General features: G+C 41.4%; 2 protein-coding genes across 5 annotated transcripts; both read left to right on the top strand.

Moving 5' to 3' along the window:
* The first annotated feature begins 1209 nt into the window (after positions 1-1209).
* Positions 1210-12850, top strand: coasy (CoA synthase). 3 transcript variants are annotated; one of them, XM_066698528.1, is made up of 10 exons: positions 1210-1228; positions 2261-2941; positions 4127-4341; positions 4926-5057; positions 7745-7937; positions 9314-9378; positions 9507-9591; positions 10180-10277; positions 11027-11173; positions 11978-12850. In XM_066698528.1, the coding sequence occupies exons 2-10, from the start codon at positions 2293-2295 to the stop codon at positions 12047-12049; spliced, it is 1656 nt and encodes a 551-aa protein (XP_066554625.1). In that variant the 5' UTR covers positions 1210-1228; positions 2261-2292; the 3' UTR covers positions 12050-12850. The 3 variants fall into 3 exon arrangements, with proteins under 3 accessions (XP_066554625.1, XP_066554626.1, XP_066554623.1); XM_066698529.1 differs by lacking the exon at positions 1210-1228 and adding an exon at positions 1239-1369 and having other exon boundaries at positions 7748-7937; XM_066698526.1 differs by lacking the exon at positions 1210-1228 and adding an exon at positions 1239-1369.
* A 1007-nt stretch (positions 12851-13857) lies between these two features.
* Positions 13858-21024, top strand: LOC136741601 (coenzyme Q-binding protein COQ10 homolog, mitochondrial). Of its 2 annotated transcripts, XM_066698530.1 has the most exons (6): positions 13858-14036; positions 14631-15982; positions 18295-18450; positions 18694-18886; positions 19500-19601; positions 20350-21024. In XM_066698530.1, exons 2-6 carry the CDS (start codon positions 15885-15887, stop codon positions 20512-20514), a joined length of 714 nt encoding a protein of 237 aa, XP_066554627.1. In that variant the 5' UTR covers positions 13858-14036; positions 14631-15884; the 3' UTR covers positions 20515-21024. The 2 variants fall into 2 exon arrangements, with proteins under 2 accessions (XP_066554627.1, XP_066554628.1); XM_066698531.1 differs by lacking the exons at positions 13858-14036; positions 14631-15982 and adding an exon at positions 17353-17466.
* The last annotated feature ends 1489 nt before the right edge of the window (positions 21025-22513 follow it).

Raw genomic sequence — 22513 nt, 5'->3', positions numbered from 1 at the left:
GGGAATTCATGCTCCACTGATAGATGGCAAATTAAAGTTAGTGTTAATTACTACAAGGTGCCGAGGTATAACATTTTCATTGTATTCTCTTCTCTCTCCACTGAATGTTTTATTTTCCTCATAAACACCATTTTATTTGTTATTGTTGTTAATAATAATACTATTAACAATTTTAAAAATATTATTATTATTATTATTATTATTATTATTATTATTATTATTATTATTATTATATAAATTCCTAAGAATTTAGCTGATCCAAGGATCTTGTCATCTCAAGTAGCAGTGCATAGGATATTAATTGATGGATGAAGTAGTTCTTTGAAATGCCACTTGAAACGTGCGTGCTGTTTTGGCCATGTAGTTTGTCTTCCGCAAAAGAAAAAGAAAAACACAACCCCACACATATATAGTTTTACTGACACTAAAGTAAACAACATCTATGAGTATTGATGATATCAATGGTTCATAGATTAGGTCAGTTGCAAACCAATGACATCAGATTCTAGCCTATATTCGTGAGTGAGTTGGCCTTGACGGTGTATCAGCTACAAAAAACATTTTTCATGTTGGATATTTTTAAATCTCATTGAAAACGTTACTCCCACGGACAGCATTGTGCTGATGGCTGTACAATAGACGTTTTAAAGCACTTTAACGAATCGATAACGAAAATAATTTAGGCTGCAGACCACCACTATCATACCTTCCGTATAGCAGCAATCATAATTGAAATCCTTGGCAATTCATGTCAATCCATATACGTTTTGTGTTTTCCTTTGAATAAATACGACGATATTATTACCTGGATTTAGTTAATGACGAATTTAAGTGAGAGGTTCGCGCGCACTGACGGTAGGTAAAATAACTACGATATACATCATACAAATTACGGAGCCATTAATTTCACCCTAATCGCTGTTTCGCCAACCTGGGAAAATTGTTGGGTTCGGCCACCTGAATGCATTCTTATTAGACACTAAAGCACACTTGTGTAAACCTCGTTTCCTTTACTACGGTTACAATTATCCAACGGCAATTACTTAACACGACCAACCAAATGGTGTTAATATTCTGACGACAATATGACTTTAAAAATGTATATAATAAAAACTACATTTCCCATCATTCTTGGCACGACACTGATTTGTACACCATTTTTCTGATCAGGTGATCGAGCCGATCTGCCAATGAATGCTTGCTATTTTGTCAGGTGGTTGCTTAACCGGTAGGTCAAATGGAGCTGTCGTAAAGGTTTCTGTAGTGGAAGAGTAACAATAACAAACAAACAAGTAATGTTTTGATCACTGTTTAAATCATGTTCAACTAGCGCTGTGATTCACTTGAGCAGTACTTACATTTCGGCACGGTAAATACAGACATTATGCTTTTAGCTACGTACCAGACACGTTTGTGTCTCCCCTTCTGATGATCATAATAAACGTGTTGTACTCCTCTAGAACTCGCAACTAAGATGTTTTACAAATTCCTGTACCTATATATATATGTATAATAATTATAAGGTTGGGAATGCGTTACGTGTCGGACATGGGGATTCCCGATTCCTGAGCATTTCGAATTAGAACGTGTATGTAGTCGAAGTTTCAGAATGTGAAATCGTGTGCCTGATTCGTTCCTATACTGCAGCGATTTGCAAACTGAGCAGAAGCCAATTTTATTGTATTTCTTGACGAATAGGTGTCAGGTGTATGAAAACCAAATGGGAAGATGTGTTCTCCTTAAATCTATACTTCATTTGAATTTGAGTTCAAGGACTGGAATTGCTTAATAATTCAAATACTTTGAGATGTCAAAAGTGCAGTTGCCTACATTGTTTTTGTACATTAAATTAGCTTCACAGTATCTTACATCTGCACGTTTACCAAGTATTTTCACAACGTGTACAGAATAGTTCTCGTAGAGGTAGGGTCGCGGTCGTGTAGCGCAGATTTCTGCAGTTCTGCACTGCTTTATCAATGAGATCGGGGGATTTCTACAGATCTGCGCAGAACTGGCAAAATCTGCGCTAGAAGAACGCGACCCTGGTTAATATTTACGTCAGGGACCCGCATGACAAAACAGGTCATGTAGGCTATACAGTTTGTGTAATATACAATTGTCAAATTCTGTAACACAGATACTTTACATAATTCAAATACATAATTATTGTGCCCGTTAATGTGAAGTTGTATTCATTGCTCACTGGTTTGGACTCTGAGTGAAACTACTTGACTAATGTGAGTCACCTCCCCTTGTCTAGGCAATCCAGCTCAGCCACCAGACCCGTCCAGGATGGCCATGTTTAGCACCGGTGTTCTGGTCCTCACGTCCCCTCTGCACACGCTTCCCCTCCGGATTGCGCCGGTGCTGACCTCGGCGGCTCAGGTCGTGGAGCGCACGCTCTATGTCCACCTTCACCCGGGGCTCAACCTGGGCAGCGCAGCGCAGGCCAGGCCGGTCTACGTCCCCGCCGTGCCTGACGTCTCCAGCCTCATCAGCAAGCTGTACAGCAACGCGGCCGACGTGTGCAGCCACCTGGATGTCCGCGTACTGCTGACCAACATCAGGAACCACAGCCTGGGGGGCAACCCCTTCCCCGCGCCGCAGACCCTCACCCATTCCCCCGAGGTGGTTCTCACGGACTTCGTGGTCCAGGACTCCAGTCAGTCCAACGTAGTGAAGCAGTGCCTCCATACTTATGCAGAGCACTGCTACGCCTGCACGCCTGCTCTGGTCCCAGTGCTGCTCAGTCCGCAGCTGGATTCAGACGTGGAAGAGCAGGAAGGGGGGACCTCGGAGCTGGTGGACACGTACAGCGACGTGGTGGTCGGGGGCACGTTTGACCGGCTGCATGGTGCTCACAAAACACTCCTCAACATCTCCTGCCTGCTGGCGGACAAGCGCTTCCTCATTGGGGTTTCTGACCGTGACCTACTGAAAAGTGAGTGAGCAGTTGGCTTGTCATTTTGTTTTTCAGTTACGAAAGATTTTAGATCCTTCGACTTTACTACTTCCAGAGTGGGGGAGATGGACAGCTTTGGTGCTGGAAGTACACAGCAAGAAGTCCCATGTCTTAGTCATGGGAGGCTGCAGCCCTGGTGGATTACATTCTCTTTTAAATAACTTAAATCGAGAACCAGGAGGAGAATTCCACTCTATTCCAATGTGTTATCCCTTTGATTACCAGACCTTTTAATTCACATCTACAGTTTAGGAGCTGGTTGTACCAAGAACCTGTATTGGAACAAATTGGGAGGGACTGTATTTGAGTTTCCTTGCATCTAGACTTGTGTACTATTTTAATACTTTTAACTAATGCTGTGCAGTGCAGTTACAGAATACAAGAGGGCAGGGAACATTGATACCTGCGGAGTTTAAGTGAGAACACAACAAGCCAATCAGTAAAGCCCATCCCAACAAGGAGGGCTTTTTGTTGGTCTTCAACTTAGATTAAGTATTCAGCAACATCTAAAACTATCCAGTTGCTGACCCACCACTCACACATACACACATACACATATATTCTGTTTCTGTATTTGCACAGGAAGGTTAGAGATACCAATGGTTTGATACACACCAGGTACAGGCAACAAATTGTACTAGGGAATCCCAAAGCCAGGAAGCACATGCTTTGATGTTGACTTGACTGCCTGTGTGAAGTCAGATGAAGGGAATGGGCAGCTGTAAGTGGCAGATACTCCAGAAATGGGATATGATCCCAATTAGTATGCAATGGGAGTCTCATTGGTGTTCATATTTTCTTAAAAGTCTTAGTCTGATGTCTAACGGAGAGGGAGGCTGCAGTGTTTTTTGGCTCCTACTCCAGTCAGCTTTCAGGAAAATCATTGTTTTAATCACATGACTGCAGTCATTTTATAGGTCTTTACAGGCTCAGGCAAAAATGCTGTGCGTACTGTATCTGGAGTTGGTGGCATATTTCGAACTATAAACTGTCACAACAACACAAATCTAAATACTTAGTATGCTTAAGACAGTGTAATGGAGAGAATTATTAATCTAATTGAGCAGTCCAGAATGAAAGGAAAGCCACGTGATACTGCACCGCGAAATGGACAGGCAGGAAACTTCCAGTACTGTGCTGATGGCTGTTTGCCTCTCCCTGCAGACAAGGTCCTTAAAGAGCTGATTGAGCCCTACAACCTGAGGGTTGCCAGGCTGAGAGAGTTCCTGCAGGACATCAAGCCCTGCCTGCATTATGACATTGTGCCCCTGGGCGACCCTTACGGCCCCTCCATCACCGACACCAATCTGCAGTGCATTGTGGTCAGTGAGGAGACGCGCAAAGGAGGGGAGGCGGTCAACAGGAAGCGGCTGGAAAATGTAACCCTCTATCACTTTTTTCTCTGGTGTAGTCTCCTCCTTCTTCATAATAATAATAATAATAAATGTCACATCAGAGTGAGTTATGAATACATTGTATTGTTACAAATGTGTATTAAATTGTATGGTTTAAACCAATGGGGGTGTAAACACATAATAGACCCAAGACATTGACTCATGAACAACAAAATTATGTATAACCCACATGTTGTCTTATTGTCCCGCCCACATTATTCCATTGGGGATGGTTTCCTGAGTCATAAGCTGCATAAGTTGGCGGATGGGTTGAATCTTGACATGGCTGTGCCCGTGCCCGTGCCCGTGCCCAACTGCCATAGCAACAATGACACATGAACAACCAGACAATATTGCTTGTGTTCCTTAATCATCCTGCCCACTTTCTTACACTGTGGACTTTTCCCTTGGGTGTAAGCTGACTAAATTGGCAGACATGTGGGATGTATACATTCGTGGCCCATGTGACTTGCCGTAGCAGTTGCCTTCTCGGTGCTTTGTAAAAGAGGCCTGATCCAGCCGTGAAAGAGTGACTGTGCTGGTTTACCCATGTTTCTGCTTGGTGTCAGGGTCTGCCGGGGTTGGTCCTGCACGTGATCCAGCTGATTAAAGACGCCCATCACAGCGACATCGAGGAGGAGAAAATCAGCTCCTCAAGCTTCCGTACCCGTCTCCTAGGGACCCTGCTGTCTCCCCCCAAGGTAAGGGTACGCTGGTCTGAGAGCTCTTGTGTGGGTGGTGTGTAACAGGAGTGGGAGATATGCTGTAAAAAGTCTATTGCTGTATTATTTTGAAAGTTATAGACAACCTATGGAATACATTTTGATATTTTAACTTTCTGGTAACTTATTTCTGGTATTTCAGAGGTCATCAACAGATAAGTCAATGGTTGGTACTTTTAAGCTCATTTTTTATCCTGTTATATTTAATTTGTACTGTGCTGTTCTGTACTGTACATGTTCCTTTTTATATATATAAAGCATTTTAAAAGTTTAACATGTCCTAGTTGATTACATGCTTGAGTGGATGTATGCTGTAGAAAATATCAGTTCAATAGTTAATAACTAGCTAATATAAATTAATAAAAACAATGCCAAAACCCTACTTTTTTAGTTGTCCCTCTGATGTGTAAAATAGATCAGTCCTGTCAAAATAATAATAAAGCTGATATTGAGGGACACAAATCAGGGTTGCGCAGTTCACTGGAGCATTGTGTAACACCGATTTCCTTCCCCCTTTTCCCATTACTCTCCTTCTGCCCTGGAGCCAGTAAACATTTTTCAGAAAGCAACTGATCATCAAAATGGTAACATCAGTGTTAACAAGAACAGCTGCAAACAAATTGATCCCAATGACTGGAGATCTAATGTTCCAGTTTTACTCTCTCTGCTGGTTGATGGCAGCGAGTTCACTGTTTCTAGACAATACGCAACTGTGTTGATACATAGAACTTATTATTTTTTTCACCTGTGGAATGGTGAAGCTGTGCGCGTGCTTTTCTTTGAATAACTTACTGTTGTGTTCTTGGTTTCACCTCTGATCTGTGTGAAAGTTAGTGTTATTGTGATTCGGCAGTGGAAAGAGACCGCTAGTGGAAAGTTCATGTTTTCAGAGTTGCTCACCACCTGATGACTGATGATGAGCTAATGTTTAGCTATGTTATGTGGATATCAGTCTTGTTTACGTTCCCTCAGTGCTCTAATGTGAGAAAGTTGAGCTTTTAAGGGAAGAAGTGTGTTTATCTGTGTGTGTGTGTCTGTTTGTGTCGGGGGTGGGGAATATGGGAAGGCTGATCATTGATAAGCCTTTTTTCTCTCATCTTTTGATTTCTTTTCATGTTTTAGTTTTCCTCAAGTTCACAGGGAATTCTGAATTCTCTGAAAGAGTCACATTATTGTACCTAACTGTTATTTGTGATCCACTATAATCCAAACAAGTTCCATTGCCTGTCATTAACCTTTTAAGAACAAATCAGTGTATCCTTATACACATAACCCATCCAGAACCTTATAATTAAAATCTAAGCAAGTCTGTCTAATTTCAGGCAATAATTCATATTGTGAGATAATGATTTCCTATCCACCTGCATTTACAAGACATTTGCCTGGTATTAGAATAACAATGTCTGAATTATCGTGCTTAGATGTATTATATTAAATTAAGTATATTATGTTATTAAAGGATCCTTCTGCAATTATTATTTTTATTTCTTGGCAGACACCCTTTAATTCGCTATTCGCCGTTAATAGAATATGTATTGTATATCACATAAAAGATTCCTTAAACTGATTGAACAGCTATGTAAACCTCCATATATTCCGGTGTACCCATTTCATAAAACTTGTTCTAGGAAGTTGTTAAAAATACCCTGTGTTATCTCCCCCTGAAGTGTAATTTGGGGCCTATTGCCATGTGATTTTATGAATACAATAATAACCAGAGGTCCCAGTACTGACACCAGATTGACCCAAACGAGTTGCAGCTGGGTAACTATGGCAAGGTTGGGGTTGTATGTTGTTGTTTTTCAGTTGCGCAAGTGTTTGTAATATTTTGTCATACATAACCATTGAAGGTTTAGTTTTTGAGTTTGGTTGTTGTTTCTTCATTGGGAATGATCTCTGTACATAGTTCTACTTTCCCCTTTTGAGTCACAATCACATGGTGGTGTGTTACTGAGTTCTGTTTTTTATGCTTTGGAGAAGAACACCCTTCACCTAATGTAGACTACATTTGGTCTCTGCTGTCAGAATATAAACATGTGAACTTTAATCAGAGCCTCTGCCTGTCTCCAGGGGCTCTCCCCCACCCCCTCAACTGCATTTCTGCATTAAAACCTTCTCCCTTTTCATCTGAAGTCTTCCATCTTCAGAAAAGTTCAAGGCTGAGTCTTACAGTCAGCAGGTCAGTGACATCACAGGGGGCGCTATAGCACCAGGAAGTCCTGATCTGTTCGGTGATGAATGAACATTTCTTTCTCCTAACGTTCTCAACCATTCTCAGTATTAAGGCTCCTATCTAGTATAATCTAGGACTCTGTGGCAGCCGACCTCCCATTTGTCAATCCAAGGTCTGGAGTGGCTGCTGATTGGTTGACTGCTCATGTTTTTGTCTTTTAAGTGAATTTGGGAAGGTGAAGGGACGCATCATGGGGGCTCTCTTGAGACTTCATCAGCTTGAGATGCTGACTATAGGGGTATCTGGGAAGAGGTGCGATTGGAAGGTGTCAAATCACCTTCAGGTGTCATCAAATGGAGGCAGAATATGATCTTTTGGAGAGAATTTCAACTGACACCAAGCCTGGTAGAGAATTGGGCTCTCATATTCTAACCATCACTTGTTCTCCCACCCTCTTTCTCTTTCTCTTTCTCTCTCTCTCCTGTTCTCCCAGCAGGAAAACCTGCACATCCCTAGGCTGCCCTATGTGATCGGGCTGACAGGCGGCACTGGCAGCGGGAAGAGCTCCATTGCCAGGCGTCTGGAGGCCCTGGGAGCCGCACGAATCGACAGTGACCAGCTGGGACATGAGACCTACAGACCAGGGGCGCCGGCCTACAGCAGAGTAGTGCAGCAATTTGGCACAGGTCAGTGGGCTATAGCACTGTGTTTATAGCAAACCCACTCCCACACAGCTGTGGCTTGTATTGTGTGGGGTCTTACTGTCCCATCATGACAGAAAACGTTACAAACCACAGGAGTTCAATCCAGCTGGAAAATTACGTTATCATCAGTTACACCTGCAGTTTGAATTCAGTTTATAGTGCTTTAGTGCACTTTTTCAGCTTCATATAATTTATGGGGGAACACACACGCACCTTTAGCATCTTTGGAAAATGTCCCTTATGTATGTGTAGATCTTTGTTCTTTCCTGAATCCTTCTATTATCTACTTGTGCCCCTACGTTATTGCTGCAGATTGTGTTTGAAAACAGGAGGTAATACAAAGGGGCTAGATCGAAATGCTCAGTATGCATTCAGTAGGGTGTAGGCCGACCCTTGGCCTCCATGGCATCCCCACCCCTGTAGATTGCTGGTCGGAGCTATACCCTGCCATTCTCCCCTCCAGTGCTGTTTCTAGAGCAGTGAGAGAAGTAGCTCTCCTCTTCATTTGCCATTCCAGTGCATTGCAGAGGCATTGTATACAGGACTGAGGCCCAGACTGCCCTTGATCCACTGTGTCATGCTCCCAGCTGCGTGACTGCATGTTATCGTGTTAGTGGATGTGCAGGCCCTTGACCATAAAATTCCACCATTATTGGCAGTAAATCTGTTGTCTTAAATATCACACTGTGTTCTGGTGGTCACGGTGCCCTTCACCAACAAATTGAAACAGCCTGCACTTTCTTAACACATGACTTCTACTACAATCCTGTATCTGTGCTCTTTTTTTTTCATGTCTTTAGTTTCTGTGGTGTGATATAGAGATTTGGGCAAGGGCAGTTAGATATTTTTACAAACCCAATTTGAAATGCAAATCTTACATTTCTAAATCTATAAAATGTATTTTATTAAAATGGGTATCTTAGGTACTGTAATCCATATACATGTCTCAATTTTGTAGTGTTTTTGCCCAGTATGAATTGTTTGTATTAACAGAGTAGCTGACATGTAATAAGAACAAAAATAAACAATAAGTAAACTACATTTTGGCCTGTAAAATATAGCCACTTTTTGTCAGGTGGTGTTTTCTTCTCATACAGAAACAGGACAACATGAATTACTGGATTATAATTGTCTAATACCTGGTGGCCTTAAGTTTTGTTTCTCAGTGACCACATCAGAAATGGCAATAAGAGTCCAGTAAATTACCTGTATGTCCACATGGTGGCCATAACTGTGTTATGTAATAAACCGCCTCAGTGTTAAATTGAACATTTCTGCAGCAGTACCACAGTAAGCTCTATAGCACATATGCATTTCCTGGGATATTTGGTCATGAAGTTTATGCCCCCTGGTTTCAGATATTCTGAACGAAGATGGAACTATCAACCGACGCCAGCTGGGCAAGAAAGTCTTTGGAGACAAGGTACTTTTAGAACTTGTAATGTAGGAATCAGTGTTCAGTGGGTGTTTGGTCTTTTTTTCTTTTAATCTATGAATGTCTTGTTCACAGGTAAAATAATTTGCCCCTTTTTCTCCCTTGTTCCATTGCAGGAGAAGCTGAAAGGCCTGACTGATATAGTGTGGCCAGAGATAGCGCTGCTGGTGAAGAAACAGATCAGAGAAGCGGGGGAGAAGGGTATAGATCTTTTCAGGCCATTAAGTCACAGCTGGAAAAGACATTCCCATTCTGTATGCTGACACGTCACCTATTGATTCACACCTCTCTGAGCTGGCTTCTTCAAAGCCTGGGCCCTTATCTCATTGTTTCTTTTTATAGAACTGGTGCAATAGCTGTGCTTTGTTTGTCTGTTTTTCCAGTTCATTTTTTTTGATGACTCATACTCATAATGGAGTTTGCAACTTTTGAAATATAGTGCAGTTGGTGGATTGACTGTGTCCAGAGAAACACAAAGTAAATCAATCTGATGACGATGTAGTAACCCGTCTAGAGAACTAATTCTAATCTTAAATCTTGGGGAGGCCAAGCAGTTCAGCAGTTTTCAATAAAGGCTGCTGATGGTGCTGAGGATATACATACAGTTGCATTTGCAAATATTCACCCTCGCATTTGAAACTATATGAAACAGCAACTAAAGTAGTCTAATAAATATTGTGCATCTAACAAAAGAACCCTCAAGGGTATACAGTAGGTTTTACATTTTCAGGAGATTTTTCATCTTCACTGATGCAGAGTGAGTGCAATGTGTGTTTCCTCCTCTGACAGGTAAGACCGTGTGTGTGGTCGATGCTGCTGTTCTGCTGGAGGCTGGGTGGACAGATATGGTGCATGAAGTGTGGGTCGCCATCATCCCAGAGAAGGAGGTAGACTAGTCCCTTTCCAAATCTATTTCCAGTGTTCCTCCCTCAACACACGTGTCCTGCCGTGGATATATGAAACCTTGTATTATGATTCTTGTAAACCCAGTTTGGGTTTTGACAATTTTTGCGTCTACTTCCCGTCATTGGATCCCTGTTCTCTGACATCCACGCATTCTCAGTCGATGCTGCTAGTGCCTATAGTCCACAAAATTGCCCAGTGGATTGTATGTACATAGTCTTTGACTTCTTTTACAATCCACTACCAGCAGAAGTGAAGCTTGTCCCATTTCTTGTGTAGAAACAGATTACTGACAAAGGTAGTTGCAGATCAGACAAAGCAATTTAACCCCTTTTCCTCATCTGGTTGTTAGTAGCTGAACAGCTCAGCAGCACCACTTAGTTTCTGACGGTAAGTTGGGAACCACAGTTCTTTCTCGAGAGCCAAGGTACTCTACCGGTTTCAAGTTGATTCCTTGCGATCTGTTAAGAACCTCGATGAAAGCCTCCGAATCTATCAACTCATCGAAGTCCTACCAAAACCGTTGCATACTTTGCAACAAAAAAGGTGCCACTTTTCTCAAAACAAAGAGATTCATTTCAAAAAGGAAGAGAACAGTGTGACGGTTTCGGGCCGACACGGGACGAGGGCAGGGAACAAATGAAATGGTCAATGGAACCAGAAGCCTCACAAGTGCACGTTGCTGACCTTCTGTTCTTGACCGTCTCACATCTCTTCCCTCATGTCGGATCAGGCAGTGTCCAGGATAATGCAGCGGGACGGCATGAGTGAGGAGGATGCGTGGAGGAGGCTGGCCAGTCAGTGGACCAATGCTGAGCAAGTGCGGCACGCTAATGTGGTGCTGTGCACACTATGGGAGCCTGAGGTGACTCAGAGACAGGTGAGAGGAGGGAACACCGGGGGGAGTAAGTAACCCTTACTAGCACCACATGGTTGCATTTTTTTTAAAGGCAGACGTTTGGAGCCAAATATACTTTCCAAGCAGCATTGGCTCCCAGGTCTGAAGCAAGAAGAGCAGAAATCCTCAACCCTGACCCTAATGCTGCCTGGAATTGGTACTTTGGTACAAACTCCTGCCTATTGCAGTTTCCTAAGAGTTCAGTATGTCTGGGAATGTTGAGGAAGACAAAATTATAAACCATTCAAAAGGAGAGCTGGAGAATGCGGAAAAGTACACCTGAACATACATTTTTTTAAAATAAATGTTTTCTTTGTTTTTAATTCGTGCCGACGGTTAATGAACTAAGCCCACTGCTACGACCCGCACCTGGAAAATACAGGGGTCTTTTTTTAGACTCTGGATATATCAGGTCATTCAAGTCATGCACACTAGCAGTGCTTTCTAATGGCTCTGAAACTGCGGACAACATGGAGCATGGAGAGATGTGTGAAGAGAAGAGAGAGTGATAAATGAATGGATCAGAGAATAAGCAAATATGTGACATCATTTGAAAGAGTGAAAAAGACCTAGAAGACAACCACATAGAAGATGGGAAGATTAAATTATACATTTGGCAGCCGTGATGTGGAAAAGGGAAGCCACAGACCAGTGCAAGTGGAAATGTCTTAACATATTGGGGAGGTCTTCATCCAGCAATGGACCAATACAGGCTGATGATTATTAGAGAGACAGAGACAGAGACAGACAGACAACATTGACTGATGTATTCTTTGTTATTTGCAGGTAGAGAAAGCTTGGGAACTTCTCCAAAAGCGAATTCCAGGCAGCAGGAAATCACCCTTGCTTCATAAGTGACATGAACTGGTAAAAAAAACAATAAAAACAATCGCACTACATCAGGAGATGCAGAAGGAATGGGCTTATCCTGCTGGGCCAGTACTAGTCCTGGGATCCTCAATATAGTGCCTGGAATGTAAAACATAGCTGATGACATCTGCAGTATTTATGGGTTCACTATGTGTTACCCTGAGTGGGTTACTGCACCGAACCTGAGTCCTGTGACTGAGAATCTGAGGCTAATGGCGGCACCATTAGGCAATTCAGTTTCTCTAGACAGATATTCTGGGTTAAGTATTTTCTACAATCATTATTCTAAAAATCAACTGGGGTATATGGATATAGAAAAAAAACAGCAGGAATGCTTCACCGCTGTAAACCTGTATAAGGGATGCCCAGTGTAATATTGTCTGGAATTATATTTAATTTCTTTAACCCGTTTGTGTTGGCAAAAGTTTAAATTTTGTATTTCTTTTTCTTAAGTAAGCACACATCTTGGTAGATACTAATTGATACAAATACCACCAACAACAATATATATCATAAAGGTCATGTATACTTGGAAAGATGTACAGGAGACCAAAATGTATAGATTTTTTTTAAATGACAAAGTGCTACTGTGTATCTGAAGACTTTCTTGTTTAATTTGTTGATTGCTTGGTTTTTGGTTTTGATTTTAACATGGAGACAATTTAAAACAAATGTAAAACCTGTACATTTAGGATGGAGCACTTAACCTAGACCAGGATTCAAATTGTTTGTATTTTGATTGTTTGTACCGAAAAGTATAATAATAAAATAAAATGCCTGGAAGACAAATGCAGTTTCCCCAGTCCAGCCCTCAGCAGTCAAAAGAATGTAACATTAAAATTAAGATGCAGTGCTTCTCCAGAATGCGATTCATGCCATCCATCAAGATTAAGAAAATATAAGCCAGTGGATGCAGTGCATATGTGTAATAAAAATCAGAATTCTCCAAGTTTGGAAGAATGGGTATGTGCCTGCTCCATTTTATACTTGGTGTTTACCTGCCCACAGTTGTATTGGCTCTGTCCAGACTGTTCATTTCAGTATCCTATTGCCCTGTGCTGGTTACTCAACACATCCTAAGGGCCAAGGCGTGGGCTAGGTAGTATTGCAGCCATGTTTTGCCTGTGTTTGCTGTATACTTTCCAAATCAAAAATCTTACCTAAACAGTTCACTGGAATTATGATGGCTGTGGAAAAAAAACACCAACAGTTGGTCAGATATTAGGCTTATTTCTAACCACAAGAACAGATTGACATTCCAGATGCCTCAATTGTATTTACACTATTTGGTGTGTAAATAAAATTGTATGAAATAGGTCGTATCTAATTAGGTCATGAGGTTGATCTTAAATACCCGATTGAAATCATTTTAACTGCAGTATCCCAAATCACATTTTGAGATAAACATTCATATTATTTTCACATACATGTATGTGTAAACATGTATGTTTATGTGTGTGTGTGTATATATAAATATATAATAATAAATTGTTGTCCGTACTCGATTATTTTAAAGGCAAATTATTGTAGTGTTAAATAAAGCTGTAGTTCTGTACTTCAGCCACATGATGGCATCTTTACCTTCTGCCGGTGAAGACAAGTCATGACAATACAGTACATTTTCAGTACAACAGAAAAGGGCAGATTAATCATAACCCCTTTGGTTGCTGTGTGTCAAAATAGGATAAAACAAGTATTAGTCGTTTAGAAAACTCTGGAATTGTCTGATTTTGTGTGTGTGTTTTGAAGTTACATTTTAATTGGTGACGTGTGTGAAATGCTTATCTCTGTGGTTTAGGAAGACGGTGAGGTAGACTGACCTGTACCAAGAGATCTGGAGATTCCTTATTTTTTTGGCTCAGGATTTTGGCAGCAACTTCTGAGCTGAAGTGTTAAAATAACTTCCCAGCACACCACCACCTTGTCAAGACGTAAACGGACAGACAGCATGGATTATATAACTACGGCTCCAATGGTAAGTCAGATCCTGGAGGGTAAATCACAATGGTTATATGTGGACCGTCTGTAATTGGATTGTGTCTTACATCACCTCATCTTGATAATGCGCCCTATTTTTACTGCACTGCATGGGGTGCCTGGCACCAGGGCTAGATAACTGACTTTGCTTTACCATTGTGGAGGTTGGGATTTATAAATACACATAGGCAACACAAAGATCACAAAGCTGGTGTCTGTACAAATTCTGTTAATGAGATAAGTTAATACAATTTGAGCACAACTTGGTTCTTCAAATCCTTGTGGGCTTGAATTAATTAACGAACCAGATCATTTTTATTTGCACAAAACAGGGTGAGAAACAAACTGAAGACAGGTCTATATGTTTGATCTTGATATTAAATTGATGAATGGGAGTTTGTATTTATTGACTTGGGACTTCCACGAATTTGTAGTGAAAAAATCTAAGCAAACCTCAGTGTCTGTCTTGACTTTTAACCCAGTTAGGATGCAGACACTACACTAGACTAATACAGACTGTAGATATAATATAGACATAGAAAAGTGATAAAGAGATTGAAGTACAATGTGGCATTTAAACTTTTTCAAACAGTGGAATTGCATAGATATCAGCAATGAGGAGAGAGAAGAAGAAACCCTTCAGTCCATGTGGGTTCATGAAGAATCCTGGTGAATCCAGTTTAATGAAGGACTTTGGCATTTGCCCATGATGAACTTTGCCATGTACACCAAGTTGGCATTTCGAAAGATTTTACCTGCAATAAGATGTTGAAATCCTGACCACTGACTGTTGGGCATTAACCTTGACTCCAGCATTTAACCCGATTTCAGGAGCTAAATTTAAACCAGTGTTTCAAGTTTCAACTATAAATGTAGGACATTGTCCTTAGACCAAAGCAGGTATTGCTTGTAAAAGTTGTGTAATGGAAGTAGTGTACAGTACATATATGTATTATTAGTACTTTTATCAGCACAGATTAACATTGTTGCATTGCAATAAAAAAGGAAATTAATCAAAGTCACTTATCATCTACATTTACTAAATCAGTACTATAAAAACCTACTGCACAAACATTTATTTTATAATGGAAGCTTTCAGAGTTCTTAATGTGTTTTGGTCGATCAATGATTAAGCCCAGCCATTAGGACTATTTTGAGAGCATGCACACTTTCATTGCCTTTTCACAAGGTTATGGAAACACACATTTGTGTCCATGTAAATATTCTAAGCTGTGCAGCTGCAGGCATAACTACTGATAGGCTGTCTTAACTCACATTGTCTGTGTTCAGCTGGGATATTTCATACTAAGCACTAGGATGAGTCAGTGTTCAATTACTTAACAGAAATATAATTGGTCAATAATTATAGTTGAACTGTTAATAATCTAAAGGAATAAGGAATTGAAAACTGGATCATATGAAGGGAACCAGTAATTTATATATTTATGGATATAAGTGGAGTGAAAGACATCCGTATGTATTTCAAAGTTATGTGGGATATGTTTTATATAACTAATTGTTAGCTGAACGAATGTCTGTGTGTCCTGGGGATGAATTCCTTTAAGGAGGTACCAAAATACATATACAACTTAAATACGCACACGCATGCCCTAGGTGCGGAAACCACCTTACGCACAGGTAGAGCGCAAGGACACGCCCCCCCCCCCCCTCTGGGACCGCCTCCCTGTGACGCGTCAGGCGAGCCCCCTCGCCTTATATGGGAATCCCCACACATGAGCGCTGTGAAAGTGCGGAGATACACCGGCGTGAAGCAGCCAGGACCATCACCACCATCACAGCTGACTGCCCGGGGTTTTAATCCAGTCCAGGAAAGAAAGAGAGACAAATGGCCATCAAATCGGCGCCTCTGTTGCTGAGAGCTCTTGTGGAAATGCATTCGTCTAAAGTGCTGCAGGGAAGCCTGGCCGGCAGCCGCAGTATCAGGTAAGCTTGTGTCCGGTTGACTATCGCAGTGCAGTAGTGATACAACTCGTAAGTTATGGTTTATGTATAACAGTGTGACAAAAGTTTTCATTTGATCCAGTCTATGTAACAAGCGAGAAAGCAGTGTACTCTTCTACAGTGTATATCGTTTCCTTGTAACTCGTCACTGCACCGTCCGAGACAATGTAGCAACTTTCCTCAATGGACAGTCCCTTTGTCTCTCTGTGGGCCAGCTGAGCATTTATATAAGATTTTAGTGCAGAAGCATTGTCCAAGATGGTGAACTACGGAGAAACCGTTGTCTTTCACATCTTTTCGTACACACACCTGATAGAAACGATTTTAATTGCCATTGCTTATGTCCTTTGTGTTAAATTGGCAGTTACATTTTCCGAAGTATTGTATTTGTTAGCTGTTTAATGTATCTTCCTAGGTGAATAGAACACAACTTTCTTCACTTACATATAAAGATACAATTGTAATGTAAATGTAATCTGAGATATGAAATGTGTTAAGTGTGTAATTAGTCGATGCACCTGTGACCGGCCGCTAGCGTTAGGGCATTTTGAGTAATAAAACCGTAAAGTCGCCATAGCAGTTACAAATACCCAATTAAAGCGAAACTAATGCGCTGTGTTGCGTTATGTAACTGCGGTGTCTGGTTTCTCTTCCCTGCGCCACAGGAATGTCTGTCACGGGTTTTGCTGGGGCCCCAGTATCGGGGCAGACGAGTAACTATTTCCCTTCAAAACAGAGGAGGGGAATTTCCAGTTAAATGCCAGTCTCGACTTCCCTCTTATTTTCTAAAAGTGCAAATTTTAATAGGTTCAGTTATCAACTGGCATTTGCACACAGTAATCGTTCAATTTATTAGGACGACTTAAGTCTCTGGAGTAGGTAGAGATAAGTAGTTTTGACACTTTCTTGATTCTTGTTTGCTCGAATTATCTGGAGGAACCCAAACTCCTGCACATGAATACAGTTGTTATGGCGAAATCATTGTGATATTGAAAATTCAATTAACAAATTCTTAAGATTTGAAGATTATCTTGGTTTGGTCACTAGATTCAATATGTTATGTCACTTCAAACGAATCTGATTTAATTGCCATTGGTAAAAGTACAGCAGATTGACGCATTCTGTAGAAGCTGTCATTTGAATTGCAGCATTGAGGTACAAGCTTGATCATTGCTGTCAGTACAGTTTTTGAAAATGGTAGTATCTGTGGAGAAGTTCTGCTGCTTTCTGACAAGTTGGTTTTACTTGAATTGCTAGTGTGTGTGTTAAGTGGGAACTTATTTATTCAATCTATACATTTTTATCTTTCTGTCAGGGAAATACACTGCAGATGCTTGGGGCTAAAATTTCAACAAAAATAACCATAAGCATGAACGATAATGGCTATTCCATTTCTTAACAACCAGATGACTTGTTCCCGGGCTATGCATGGATTTGTTTAGAATGACAACTTTACACAACAATGGGTAGGTGACAGGAACAGGAACGGAAATGACATCAGATTAGAGGTTTGCATGCTGAGGGGGGATGCTAACCCACAGGAAATCTAGTCCCAGTGTCTGTGTGGGAAGGATCATACTACAACAAAAACGTGTGTCCACCTGATCTGAGTAATGCTCATTGGGCAGGGAGCCAGTTTGGGTACAGAAGTAAGGGGTTGCTATGTTGATTGGAGGGCATGACAGATCATCCACCTAATTATATTGTTGCTTTTGAAGTGTAACTGCTGTTAGCTGTGTCTCAGATTACTATCAAGTAGGGCTTCAGAGCAATAAAGGGCCTCCCAGTAAGGTGTATATATATGCCTGGTTGGTGTGACCTGCTTTTAAGAGAACTGACAGTTCATGCTTTGTTACTGTTCCCCACGGTAACAGACACTTAATGCTTCTTCAAAAGCACCATCCACTTCACAAGTGCTGGAAATGAAAAGTTGTGTAATCTGTGGATGGGTTTGATCTGGGAGATTAGGTAGCCTTGATCTAATTTTACCTTCCGTGTAGATTTTTCATTAAATACCTAACCCTCAAATGATAAGTCCAATATATCAACAAAATTAAATGGAACCTGCTTGCTGGGGCAGCCTTATTACAATAAGTACAATAGAGAGCTCAGAAACTCACATGGGCCAGTATAGATGAGGATACATACAAGAACAGCTCAAAATACATGTAAATAAAAGTAAAGTGCCTCTGACAATGTTGACACTGAATATGGACGTTGAGAGTGCTTGGTCCCCATTAAGGTGATTTAATGGTAATGTCAACTTAAATGTATATTTTTGGTTATCCTCACAGGCATCTGGGCTCTTGTGGCATCCTGGCCTCCCGTCGTGCCAGTCTACCCCTCCCCCCTGCAGCCACAACCAGCTGCCCACCCAGCAGGACCTTTCTGAACCTTGCCGCTCCCCTGATCGCCCGACGGATGGAGTACTTTGAAGCCAGGCTGATGGGGTGAGTCCTCATGCCTCTGGGACTTGAAATTTTTCATCCATGGCTTTCTTGACATCCAAGTTCATTTTTGTTTAGCTGAAAATTCAGAGCTCTAAATGTTAATCTTTTGGTATGAGAGCGTCATTGCATAGAGCCTTTCCTTACCTGATTGAAGACATATGCTTATCATTCTTATGAAGCTTTTTGATGTGACAGCATGTCTTTGTAGCTAATATTTCAATCTCTCTCTCTTTCTCGTGCCAGGTATTCTCCAGAGCAGATGTATGACGTGGTGTCTAATGTGGACAGTTACAAGCACTTTGTGCCCTGGTGCAAGAGGTCAAAGGTTGTTAGGGGGCACAATAGTGTCTTGAAAGCCCATCTGGAGATTGGTTTCCCCCCCATCGTAGAGCGCTATACCTCAGAGGTCACTGTCATACCCAACCACCAAGTCAGGGTGAGCTTCCTCTTCAATTATTCAACAAGGATTCATGGGGGGAATGAAGGGGAAACCGTGCCCTGTTAAAGAATATACTGTAAAAAGACGGTTAAATCTTTAGGATAATTATACCCATTTTACGAATATCTCTCGTGCAGTGAGTAACTGTATGAAGGTAACTGTCTGTGGTTACATATTGCAGACTAGTATAACAAACCTTTGGAGAATCCCATAGAATACAGCAGTTAGTTACAGTACAGTCAACCCTCCCTTTCATGTACAGAGCAAGAGAGATGTTCCAGGAGGAATTTGGTAAATGTCCCAAAACCATTTTCCACTGTAGGATTGATGTGAGACGGGGCATCAAAGCACGGGCGGGTAAAGTGGAATGAAAATACTGCTCACTTAATGGGTAGTTGATTACCTAAAACAAAGGTGGTGTCAGGGACTGCATAGCCTTGTGATTACATGTAAAGGACTCCCAATTGTTCTGCAGGCTGATGCACATTCCTCTGGCTGTGTTGTGAAAATGGTTATCTGAGCTACGAAATTGTGGGACAGTTTTGTCAAGAGTGTGTGATGTGTCCCCCTTCGTGTGATACAGGAAGTGACTGGGCTGTTTTTGTTTCAGGCTGTGTGCACAGACTGTTCCCTCTTCAACCACCTGGAAACTGTGTGGAGGTTCTGCCCGGGGCCCCCGGACCAGCCAGAGTCTTGCACTGTGGAGTTTCATGTAAGTAATTATTATTTTTATTTTTAAATGCCAGTCTTTAAAAGGGAGGTGTCTCCAACACCCCATGTAGAGACCTTCCACTTGAATTTCATGTAAGTAGTGAGTTTCTAAAATCCCCACTGAGACTCCAGAACTATGGTTCAGCCTAAAGGAGTGCTCTGGGTATGTGCACTTGGCTTCTGTGCATATAATCTGCTTAGATATTACCCAAGGAAATGTTCAATTAAGTTCATCCATCTAGACAGAAGAGCAACCTTAAATCCAAAGACGCACACAACAATGTTGGGTGTTCACTCCTGAGCAGCAGGGTCGACTGTGACTTAAATCCTTTAGCTCACATTGTCAGACAGGGATTCGATTCTTACAAGCTTATGTAGTCTCTGGACGCTCCTTAAGAGATCTTGCAGGCAGCCAGCTCTACTCCCACCCATATTTGCTTTCAAATCCTAAGGTCAATTCATGCAATATGCTATTTATTGTCCACCCTCAAGTAGTGCTGAGACAGGCAGTGAATCTGGCAGTAAGAGGATGCTATTATAAAGTGGGAGGGGAGAAGAGAGGGAGTGTTAAAAACAGACTCCAACACAGACTGAAGAAAACGGGCAATATGTGAGGGTGGAATGTATATAGTTAAATCTGACATTTCCTTCTGTAAAAAGGGAATAATTATCACACAATGTATTGTCCTTATTCCCCATTGTAGGCTTATTTTTTAAATTGAGATCTAAATGCATATTTTAATTTCCAGGTGGCCTTTGAGTTCAAGTCACTGCTGCACTCCCAGCTGGCCACGGTTTTCTTTGACGAAGTCGTGAAGCAGATGGTCAACGCTTTTGAGAAACGGGCGGCTAAACTGTACGGACCTCAAGCCATTGTCCAAGAGAAGGTGGCCTTGAGGAGGACTTCCATCTGACCCCTTAACACCTGAACTCCATTGCCACTTCCACACATCCTTCCATGAAACTCTCTTCTCCCCCCAACACTAAACATGCCACTTATTTGAAGATTGTCTTCAAATTCAATTATTGTCCACATTTTTGATGGACCTATTTTACAAGCCTGTGTTGCAGACCTCTGCAAATGATGCTCTGGGAAACTAACCTGAGCTTTTGAAGACTGTAAGCCTGTGGAACCCAATGCTTAGTTGCACATTTTCACATTATTTATTTCACTAGTGATTTTAATTTATTCACTTGAAAATGAAATTACATATATGTAGTCTTATAATGAATATTATTCATGTATGTAAATATGTATATTAAACTCTTAAAGAGGTTTTATCTTATTTAAATTAAATCTGTTTTGAGAAGTTGACTGAAATGCTTGTTGTAATGTTCCTGATGTTTTGTCATATAGAATTTTTTTTTTTTTTTGTTTCGCCAGAATTTGTTAATTCATATTAAATGTTTTATTTTTTAAATCAGTTTTGTCTTTAGTTTTCTTGAAGAATTATGGTTTTAATCTGAAAGTGCGGTCTACTACTGACCATACAACTAAACCCAAATTAACACAGCTGGTACATCTAAACTTTTTTAATAGTGGTACGGCACAAGCAGTAATTTCCTTTCTGTATAGTACGTACCATAGGAAACATACATAGTCTGTGTAGAGCAGGTTTGTGTACCTGAAACCCCAAAAGAAGTGTTTGTATAATGTTTGGAATAATTCAAATGTGATGGCCCTTTTGGCATTTGTTTGGAGAGGGGGGAAGGAGGGGAGGGGACCAGACCCCTGAGATGCCTCCGGGACAAATCTTGGGATGAGTCGAAACGTTCCCAAGACTGGTGTGCTGTTAGTTGCCATGACAGCAGACCATTTAAGACTGCTGTTGGTGTTCGTATTGTCCTTCACAGCAGGACTCCTCTGTTGAATTGCTGTGCAGGGGAAGCTGTGTGTGTGTGTGTTGTGTGTATTGGAGTCTATAAAACCATTGTAAAGATGAGATCTGGCTGTGTAAAAAACAATCTCAGACTCCATATCCTCAAGAGACCCAAATGCTACAGTGATTATGCTATATGTAGTAATGAGGAATTCCAAAAATGTAGATCATATCTAGTGCCCACTGGCCAAAACCTCCCTAAGTGCACTAAACTGAGTACACTACCGAATGTACAGCAGCAAAAAGGCCACATGCCAGAAAGTCTTTAAAAAAATATATACAATTAATGTTAGAAAAGAATAAGAATGAAAGGAATTCAATAGGAGCTGTAGAACATGGAACATTTTGCATAGGAGGAGCAGTGGTTACGAAGGCGCTGTCCTATGCCCGCGAGCAGAGTCCATTTGTTATTTGCGTCCGCGCTGCTCAACCCCATCGTCAATGGTGCGTTTCCTGTCCCCATCGGAGCCAGCCGTGATGAGCTGGCCTGAGACTTTGGACTTGATCCTTTTATCATTTGTGAGCACTATGCCATGAGAGCTGAGCGGGACGTCATACTCTTTGACTCCTGCTTTCCAGGTGCCTGTGAAATCGATGCAGATCAAGGCCTACAGGATTTATGGGTTTACGATGAAATCACTGGTCTGGCTTTGCTCCTGTGTCTTTGATTCCAAAGCAGTGGAAGTTGAGTTAGGAGTTAGAGCTTGTGATCTCTGTGTATAGGGAGTGCATCACAGTGTAAAATCTTACGGTTATAGTGGATCCACCCTGGAGCAACTAAAATGTCTGTTCCAGGAAACTAACAAGGAAATAGGATGGGTCTGCAATACTGGGAATCCTGGTTTGGTTCCGGGTTTGTCATTTCTGCTGAAAGAGTTTATTGACTCTAAACAGGAAAAAGCTTTTACCATATATGGTTGTGAAATGCCATTCTGCCTCTTTCAGTTTCTCGACGGGAGCCTCCCTCAGACAACCCGTCTCTGTCCTGCAGCTTGGCAGACTCGGAGAGTGAGAAAGTCAAAACACACACAGC

The sequence above is a fragment of the Amia ocellicauda genome, chromosome 3 (genome assembly GCF_036373705.1).
Source record: "Amia ocellicauda isolate fAmiCal2 chromosome 3, fAmiCal2.hap1, whole genome shotgun sequence".
Taxonomy (NCBI): Eukaryota; Metazoa; Chordata; class Actinopteri; order Amiiformes; family Amiidae; genus Amia; species Amia ocellicauda.
The sequence above is the reverse complement of the archived record's forward strand: the minus strand, read 5'-3'. Positions and strand labels throughout refer to the sequence as shown.